At 45.8% G+C, this 10513-nt stretch overlaps 1 protein-coding gene across 1 annotated transcript in view; it reads right to left on the reverse strand.

Moving 5' to 3' along the window:
• The window catches only part of LOC109419799 (sodium-coupled monocarboxylate transporter 1), a 34517-nt gene extending 25927 nt beyond the window's left edge, over positions 1–8590 (reverse strand). The window contains exon 1 of the mRNA XM_029860288.2: positions 8114–8590. Coding sequence (XP_029716148.2) covers positions 8114–8161 — 48 coding nt within the window. The 5' untranslated portion in view covers positions 8162–8590. The remainder of the gene's footprint in view (positions 1–8113) is intronic.
• Positions 8591–10513: the final 1923 nt, after the last annotated feature.

Genomic DNA, 10513 nt, shown 5'->3' on the forward strand with positions numbered 1-10513 from the left:
ACGTCGACGACAGCGACACACACGTCTAGGCACATCTATTCCAAGCTACGCACCTTTGACCATCCGATGGCCTTCTGCTGGAACCCTCCGCGGAACAAGAAGATGCCAAGAGAAATTTTTGGGAGAAATTTATGGAAAAAAAAAACCTGAGGAGTCAAGAGAGGAGTTTCTGAAGGAATCCCAGTAGACATTCCTAAAGGAAGTCCGAGTGCAATATCTTGGAGAAATTTCTGGATGAATAACAGCGAGTTTTCCTGTAGGAACTTGAAGTAGACTCTCCTTTAGGCCACCCAGGAATACTAGGAAGAATCCCTGGATATAAGGCCTAGGAGAAGTTCGGGAGGAATTTCTGTAGAAACCCATTTGGCATTCATGGAGGAAGTCCAAAAGGCATTCTTGGAGAAAGCAATGACTGATGGGATTTTTCTAGAAATTCTTTCAGGGATCGCTCCGGAGGATTATCCAAGGTTTCCTGTACAAATCCTTCGTGTAATCGGGATTCTTCCAAAGATTTTTCCAAGCATTTTTCTTAAAATTCCTTTTGTGGTTTGTCCATGAAGTTTACAAAGGATATATTCAAGAATTTCTTTTTGAATACCAGCAGAAATTCATGCTAGGTCTCCTACTGGAATTTCTACTATTTCTCCAGGAATTCTTGCTGTGATTTCTCAAGCATTTCCAGATAAGATGTCTCCAGTAGTTGCTCATGGGAGTCCCCCAACAATTTGTGCAGGATTCTCACCATGAATTCCTGAATAAATCACATTAGGACATCAAGAATGGAGCAATCAAGTTGAGTTCCAGCAAGAATTACTGGAAAATTCCCAGAAAAACTTCTGGAGGAATCTTTGTAAAAATTCATGACGAATTCACAGCAAGAAATTCTAAAGAAATCTCTTTAGGATTTACAGCATATTTTTTGAGAGAATTTCAGCTGTAAGTAATGTCCGAAGGATTTCAGCAATAAGTAATGTCCAAAGGAGTCCCAAAATCTCTCGAGGAATTCCCCTAAAACTCCTCTTGTGATTTTTCCAAGGACTCCCTGGGAAATCTTTTTGGAAATACTTTGCTCTCTGTAGGAGCGATACATCAACCAGTTCGAAGTCATTTAGGTGTACCATAGTAATATGCTGCCACTGCAACTCATGATTTGGTTCACGATCAATCGCACTTACCAGGGTCTCGTCGATTACTATGAGGAACAGTAGCGGCTATAGTATACATTCTTGCCTCACACAAGCAACGAACCGGATTGGATCGGACAGGAAACTGTTGCGCAGTACTCTGCAGGAAAATGCCCTGTACTGTGTTTCAATGAGGCCGATGATTTTCTCAGGGACACCCTTGCGCCTGAGGGCTCCTCACATGTTTTCGTGATTGAGACCATCGAAAGCATTTTCGAATTCAATGAACACCAGGTAGAGAGATTCTTAGAATTTATTAATTAGCTCCGGGCATGACAATATGGTCAACACAGGATCGTCCGGCACGGAAGCCTGCTTGCTGCCACCGGAGAGTTGCGTCAATCTTCTACTGAATCCGGTTAAGGTTCATTTTGCAGAGGACTTTGAGAACGATACATAGTAACGTGATGCCCCGTAAATTATCGCATACAGTCAGGTCACCTTTCTTGGGTACCTTCACTAAGACGTGTTGCATCCAGTCCGCTGGAAATATCACGCTTTCCCATATGTTGCAGCATAATTGATGCAGTAGTTGTGTGGATACTACGGGGTCAGCTTTGAGCATCGACTTCATGCTACGGATGGCTGTTTCTATCTCCTGCACTGATGGAGCTTCGGAGTTGACACGGGTAGTGGGTGGCGGATCATGCTGAGGTGATCGACACTTGAAAAAGGTTTCCAAAGTGCTCGAACCAGCGTTACAATTGGTCAGAAAAGTCGGTCAGTAACTGTCCAGACGTGTCTTTCACGGGCATCGTAGCATTCATCGTAGTCCCACTATGGCGACGTGAAACATCGTAGAGGAGACGGATGTCGCCGGTGTTTGCGGCTTTCTCGCCTTCGTCGGCTAGGGAGTCCACCCACGCTCTTTTGTCCCGTCTACATGATCGTTTTACTTCCTTCTCGAGAGCCGAATAGCGCTGACAGGCTACGGGTTTGGCTCCTCGTGTTTTCACTCGCTCTTTCGTGGGTTTGGCTTCGCTCCTCTATCTTCCTCCAGGTATCATCTGTGATCCACTGCTTTCTCCGGGTGCGTATCACCCAAATTATTCTCGCCGGTGGCGATGAAGGCGTTCTTGATGGCGCTTCATTGATCTTCTACGCTTCCACCTGCTGGAGTATTCGCAGCACGGTTCTCTAGCTCCTCGACGAAGGATCTTTTCACCGCAGCGTCTTCCAGTCGGCGTGTGTTGAACCGGCGCCCGATTTTCTCCTGTCGCTGCATCCTGGCAATGCGCAGTCTGATCTCGCCGATTAGGAGATGATGGTCGGACGCAATGTCGGCGCTACGCACATCAAGAAGGCTCCGTCTCCATTTTCGGCTGATGCAGATGTGGTCTATTTGAATTTCCGTGACACCATCACGGGAAACCCATGCACTGGTCGATGAGGAAAGAGCGATCCCCCAATCACCATGTCATTGTTGCCACAAAACTCTGCAAACAGCTCTCCGTTTTAGCTAATTGCTCCGAGACCATGGCGTCCCATGACGTGCTCATCCAAGTTGTCGGAACTAATCTTTGCGTTAAAGTCGTCCATGAGGATCTTGGTATCACTTTTCGGAATCTTGTCCACGACAGCATTCAGTTGGCTGTAAAAGTTCTCTTTGTCTTGCCATTCGGCAGCATCGGTAGGCGCGTAACATTGGATCATGGTAAGGTTCATTTAACAAATACGATTTCTCACTCATGGCACTCGCCTCGTTTTTGCTCTTGTTTGACGTTTGCTCACTACTGCCACCTACAGAGTGTAATTAGCATTGGACGATTGTTTTTTGTTTGTAACGACGATTTCAATCGAACCTCGTTCCAAGTGATGTATCTGTTTATCTGTGGTTGAGCAGTCACTTGGTGGCGATAGTGAGCAAATTTCAAATAGGAGCACAAAAAGTATGAGCGTCGCGAGTGACCAATCGACCTCCTACCGATTATTCGAATCGACCGTTAAAAATCTGATCGATGGATACCGACGTGTGACGTCTGTTTCTATGTGGTTCAACATTCCGAACAAACCATGCAAAAAATAATATGATTTCTTCGGCCGATCATGCAAGAACAAGACTTTGGGGAAAAATTTTATGAGGTTGTATTACACAGCCGTGAAACAGAGAACAAGTTCAAAAAAAAGAATCAGGTGAATACAATCTTCGTATACAATCTTCGCAGGAACTGCTCTTCAAATGATTACGGGTAGCAACCGGGAAGAAAATTGCTTTAGAGTTATGTTCTTAGAATTTTTAAACCAAAGAACCACGGAGAATTGACGAAAGATAAATGGTTACCCAGAAGCCAAGACAAGACACAGCCATTAATCATCACACCATAACTCTATCGGAAGCGAAGGTACACCTACCTAGTTGCGGTTCTAGTGAAAGTGTTAACATCGGTTACTATTTCGGAGGGGAAAAACAGTTGGTGTTGATTGATAAGATAGAATCAGAATTTGGTTTATTGAAGTTTTAAGTTAATAAGTTAATGAGTCGGCTGAACGGAAATCACCTTTGATAAAAGAACTGGGAACTGAAAAAAGTATTGGGTGCAATAACTTTTCTTGTTCTTCTTCATGATAATGGCGTCATTCAATAACTTTTCTTGTTCTTCTTCATGATAATGGCGTCATTCCAGTAGGAACGGTGCAGAGTCCATCATTGGTGTGACCTTCTGGAGCCCAGGTCTAAACCCTAGTCTAAACCGGACTGTATGGTCGACGATGGATACACGCACAGTGACCATCTGGCAATTCGGTACAGGGTGAAACACGGAGGAAGACGACCACAGCCGAAGGTCATCGACCGTCATCGGCGATGGCTGACCTCGCGCTTCAAAAAGCCGGCTTGTGTGGGTGGAGCGATTGCTTATGGAGGGTAACACCGACGATCTTTCCAGCGATGATCTAGTCGGTACCCTAAGCCGAGCACGTAACGCCGAAATGCCAAGGCGATCCCTTCCCAGAAATGGACGCAAACCGGTATAGTGGTGGTGTCGCAGAACTCCGCGCATCCTGCCTAAGAGATTGGAGGAGGATGCAAAGAGCTTGCACTGATGAGGGTAAAATGGAACGAAGTGAGGCCTACAGGGCATCTAAACTGGCACTGAACAAAGAGATAACGTACGTAAGCGGGTGTGCTTCGAAAATCTCTGCCAGGCAGCCAACACTACCCCTTGGAGTAGTCATTACCAAAACGATGGGTGCGTCAGCGTCTGTTGGATCAGATCATTCTGTTGAGGCTGATGATCTATACCGAGAAACCAGATGACTCCAGCCTCTCTGGTAATCAGTTTGGCTTCCGGAAAGGTCGATCGACGGTGGACGCTATTAGTGCTGTAACACAAACGGCCAAGATAGCGCTCCAAAAGAAGCGAACAGGAATCCGATATTGCGCGGTCGTTACGCTGGACGTAAAGAATGCGTTCAACAGCGTCAGCTGGGCCGCTATCGGATGTGCCATACATCACCTAGGAGTCCCGGTTAGCCTATGCCGGATACTGGAGAGCTACCTCCAGAATAAGGTGTTAATCTATGACACCGACGAAGGCGAGATGAGCTACATCATCACCGCGGGGGTACCTCAGGGGTCCATCCTGGACCCAGTGCTATGGAACGCAGCGTATGATGGCGTATTCAGGGTCAAACTTCCACCGGGCGCAAAGTTGGTCGGCTTTGCCGATGATATTATCCTCGTGGTATATGGCGAGTCGATAGAAGATGTGGAATTGACAGCAACTCACGCAATTGGTATAGTGCAGGGCTGGATGAGGTCGAGACAGTTGGCACTCACCTTGACACTCACGCGGTGGTAAACAACCGCAATAGGGGATCATGATCGACGATAAGCTGAAATTCAGAAGCCACGCAGAAAATGTCTACAAAATGTAACTACGGAGGCTTACGGGGCTGCTCCGCAGCCACAGTGACTCCCAATTACTCCCGGTTTCAAGCTCAGTAGCATGAGACCCCTCGAGCTGTGTCTCAGGGCCGGCATGCTACTCGGTAATCGGAGGGGCTTCGCGACAATGTATGAACAACTAAGAATATTCACATTTTTAACATTTATTAAAACCTTTCTGTGGAGTGTGGGTGTGGGTGTACATAGCTGTGTGGGGCGTGTAAGCGAGACTATTTGGACTAGGCACTGCACTGTACTCACTCTTGCTGCAGACTATCGCCTCGTCGCTTTGCCCCCACGGCTGCTCCTGCACTACCGTGGGGCCGGAATTTCGCCGCCGGGGCAGCTCGGGAATGCAATGGCGGGTTTGTCGGGCCGGTACTTGGTCGACGGGACCAACGGGCGTTGCTGGATGGTGTTGGGCGATCAGGCGTCATCCTTCTTTGGCGTAATCGGCACGGCCCAGGACGATACCGGAACGACCGTGCCGAGAAGGGTCCCTCCTTTGCGATTAAGGCCAACGGCCTGAGGGAATCGTCCTGAAGGGGACGATGGCGGTTCCTTTGCTGTTAGGCTCGGAAGCCATATTGACCTCCGAGCCGCCGTGTGTTGACCGTTCTATTAAAACGGATACGAGGTCCTATTGGAAAAGGAATTTTGGGATTCCGTCAGGGTGGTCAAATGGTGATTTTGGACCCAATTACCTGAACGGAGGCAGCTCCCTTATCCAGCCCTATTCAAGGGGGGGGGTTAAAACTTTCAACACTGCACTTTCACCAGTCTGTACACACGGACGCCTTAACAATTTCTGCCCAATCTACCAGAAAATGAAGATGGCAGCGCCCATTGGCACTCATATTCTGGTCTATTCCCTCTCAACGCATAGCGACTGCCATCTTAGTGCCAGATCTCAATCTCCTTTCAGCAACGTAGCCTTACTAACAGCGGTACGGTTACTCGCTAGGGTGGAGCCTACTGTATCTTATATATTAAAAACGTGAATTTTCTACACAAACAAACACTCATACACAAGAAAACCTATGAATTGGAACCAACCGGTTACAAAAAGGACAAGCATGGTGATAATGGTAGTGTCGAAGATAATGTCAAATACATAGCTCGACAATAGTCTCGAGTAAGCGTAAGCTGCCCGCCACAGTAGCGGTCTCCTTACTACGGTACGGCGCCGCTGCATTAGTCGAATGCGCTAGTGGTCAACCGAACCGTGAAGCGATTCCACCAAAGGACGCGTGCTAGCGGGCATGATGCCCATAGTACTAGTGGTGGACGAATAGTTCTTCGAGAGACCCAGTATATGGGGCACGAGACGGATCGCCTGAACATCGTCTATGCTGAAGTGGTAGAGGGAATGTGATTCCTCCAGCACGGGTAGATGGACACACAGGCTTATACTGAGCGTGTCTAAATGGACGAGCAGGCTTCATGGTGAGGTGAATTTTCACTTCACACAATTTTTGTCGGGACATGGGTGCTCTAGTTGAGTTGGCCCCCTCAAGGGAGCTTGATTCCTACGGGTAGTCTACAGTGCTAATCAGCACTCAAGCTTCCAGGAAAGAGAGGAGAACTCATAAGGCGGTAGCTGGTGAAACGCTTACCAGTAGAGAGAACTAATGTACGCCACCCTACCCCCTCCCCCCCCCCCCTCCCCCTTCTCGAAGTTAGAAGAACAAAAAGGGCTCTTGTATACCAAACAGGTTTCAGATCCATACGATTAAGACCATGAAGTTAGAACTTCGGAAACAGTTCAGTGTTCTGTAAAGAGTCCATGATTGTTTTTGTCTGTCTTCCATCTGGTGTTGGTTGATTCACCAACTGTCCGATAGGAAACCACTTCTAATCACCCCGCGTAAAACTATTTCTCTCAGTATAAACATGCTCAAGTCACCTTAAGTGGCAAACATCCATTTCGCATAATGGACATGCAGAACCGAAAATACACACCGCCATCAGTTGGCGGTGATTGGGCTTTCGATTAGTAAACAAAGCTGAGTGGTGTCGGAAAGTTTTGCACTGATTACCCCCAGTACAGAGGAAGGAAGATACTCTCAAGTGAGGTGGAATTTCCACCGTTATCTATCAAATTGCATACCGGTATTTTCTGGATGAGTTTGTATCATTATCTGAAGTGATTTGATTCATTGTATTGATGGCAACCATCGTTATCGCCGTCAAATGGACCACAAGGGCTAGGATGAGTCAAATTTTAACCTGATGCCTCAAATAAATTTTAAGGGTATATCTACACCTCTCATTTTAGAAAAAACAAATGCAAATTGTTCAATCCTTCTCCTTGACGCAACGTTCCAAAATGGGACAAAGTTTGCTTTTCAGCTCAGTGTTTGTTCTATGAGGACTTCCACAGTTATCAACTGAAGATTTCCTCTACCAATGACCATTTTATAAGTGTATAACATGTAGCAGGCACAAATATACTCTATGCCCTAGGAAGTCAAGGAAATTTCCTTTACGAATAATTCTTGGACCGAACGGGAATCGAACCCACCACCCTCAGCATGGTCTTACTGAATACCCGTGCGGTTACCGTCTCGACTGGACCAATCATACTATCCTATTATATAAATATTTAATTCCCAATTGACTGGATGATCATTCAACCATGTTTTATAAACAATTGAAGTATGAACGACAAATGAATGACTTGCCAATTTTGAATATGAAACGCTTCGTTTGGTGTCCTTGAATTCGGAGAGGATGCTGCCAATAGCTGGTCGAATTAGCGCGATTATTATGCAACCTTTCTCTTCGAAAAACGATAATTCGCTGCATCTATAACCAGCTCTCTCTTCACGGCGTGAAGCATCTGTGGCTGTTATAAAATAAGTGATGGAATGTGGTGTAGAAGCTTTGGAGTGGACAACAGCAAAATGTGCATGGATAGTACACACAAATTTTCAAAATTTTTTTATAAAAGGAGTCTACAAGATGTAAGATATCAAAAATTGATCTATGTGACTTATAAAATGTTTAGGGGCTTAGATAATGGAGAAATGAAGAAACTTACCACAAAGATCCCACAGAACTGAAATCCAGAATATCCGTTATCAAACATTGGGCATCGAACTTGCCGCACAGCACCACCAGAGCAGATGATTAATTATCGCCAAACTACCGTACACCGACAGCAACCAGTTTGCTATTTTCAAACGCGCACTCTCTAATCTAAGGAAGGTGGTGTCAACCCGAGAGTGTCAACATCGCGCTCGCTCACAGATCCGCACCGGTCACCAGTTCCATTCACTCTAATTCAAAATCTCATCGTTACTTTTTGATTTGACTACTCCGGTCACGCTCCCACAAATGGTTGTCGTGTTGCTTTTTTCTCTACCTTTACTTTTCAAAAGCTAGAAAAGATTCCTAAAACTGAGGCTCGATTTAATGCTTATTTGCGTTAACTACCGACATGCACAATGCGAAACAATACGTATCATCTCGCGCAGTGCATGACCGGAGCGCTTTCCCGCCAATTTGCTACAGTCCCCGCATAGCTAGCCAGTAGCCACCACACAGTCTGTGATGATAAGTGACTAGTCTACAACTGTCGCAGTCGGTGGATAATCGCCCCCACCGCCCCTCCACACACGAGCGATACTAATAACACTCATTCATTCCATTGAGATGCATCGTGTCTATTCTACTGTGTGTACTATGCGCTATTCTGGTACCGAATTAGGTACGGACGATCTATCGTTTTGATTATTTGGGATAGAATAGAGGTGAACACCGCGTAAGTGGTTTTAGGGGCTTATCGGTTTTGGAGTTTTGAAACCATGATAGTACAAACGACGGAAGCTATAATCTCTCGAGGATTTTTTGTGATCTGCATCAATTTTTAGTGCGAAATAGTTATCTAAGCACACTTACCTTACCGGTCAGACTAAGACCTGAGTGTCCTCTGCTGTACGTAGAAGTCGTCTCCATTCCACTCGGTCCATGGCTGTGTGTCTCCAGTTTCGCACTCTGCGAAGGGTCCGCTAATCGTCCTCCCCTTGAATAACCCATCTAGCTCGCTGCGCACCACGTCTTCTTGTATGATGACTCTCGAGAACCATATTAGTCGGACTGCTATCCGACATGCTGATGACATTACCCGCCCACCGTAGCCTCCCGATTTTCGCGATGTGGACGATGGTTGGTTCTCTCACGAGCTGATGCAGCTCGTGGTTCATTCGCCTTCCTCAAGTCCCGTCTTCCATCTGCACTGCGCCGTAAGTGGTACGCAATGTCGGCGAACCAGGGACAGAGTAAGGCCAAACGCGTAGTGGAAGCGTGAAGAGCGGTCGCCCAACACTCCTTCTCGTGGATTCATCCCTGATGTACTTCTCATAAACGTGAAAAATTATATACGCTCACTTATAATTCTGAAGTTTGGCCGATTCGAATTCGCAACGGTCATCGTGTCCACCACTCGAGCTCAGTTTGTGTCTTTTTTATAAGCACAAACTAAAAAAGCTTCACAAATGAACGAATCTCAACTTCAAATCTGCTTAAGGCGCAGTTACAGCATTTTCTAGGTAAGGTTTAATTCTCTAAATTGTGTCATGATCCTTAATTGTTGTTATTATTTTGATTTAGCGCCTGTTTGAAGCTGGCCGAAAAAAGGATATCATTACTTCTCGTGAACGGAAAAAGAGAAAACGTTGCGATCTCCGGATTCTGTTTCCCAAGCCTCCGCCAGAGCTGTTCCGCCAAAATTGTTCTTGTCCGTGAAAGGTGAAAAATGTTGTAGTTGTAACTTATTTGCTGAAAGGTAAACTATTATTGATTTGACGTGATATTCGTGGTAAAACCTGAAGTTTATTATCTTTTCCAGCTGAACCACTTCTAGAGGCAAAAGGAGAAAGCAGGTTTCGACTGTTTCGGATGAAGAATGCTCCTACGGGTGTGAACTTATAAAAATCGATCAGCAAGGCAGTTTCTATTTAAACTACAATGGAAACTTTCCGGCCCTCGCATATCCCAAGGAAACCCGGACCGGGTTAAATAGTAGGTGGAGAAGGAGTAGGAGGCGGTGAATGAAAAGGATGATGAAGAGGAGAAGGAAGAAAAGGAGGGGTCTTCACCAGGAGCCATAATCTTAACCACAGAGAACAGACATCAAGGCTAGAACAAATTTCATTCGGAAAGTTGTGTAAGGATTTGAATCTTTACTTGAATAAGGTTGCAAACCAATGCACGATGAAAACACTAACGCCACCAAACACCATAATATTATTGCCACAGTCAGTGGTGAATTGAAACATTTCAAGTGGTGAATTAAATTAGTATGGGAAATTAACCGATTGCAGCGTCACGCTATTGCCACTTGTGTTGCCGATTTCAAATGGCCGTTAAATTCCTTACACAGTTTCGGAACTGGACTTGGATGTCTGTTCTCTGTGTCTTAATCGAGTCAGCGGGAAAT

Source organism: Aedes albopictus, chromosome 1 (assembly GCF_035046485.1).
Source record: "Aedes albopictus strain Foshan chromosome 1, AalbF5, whole genome shotgun sequence".
Lineage (NCBI taxonomy): Eukaryota > Metazoa > Arthropoda > Insecta > Diptera > Culicidae > Aedes > Aedes albopictus.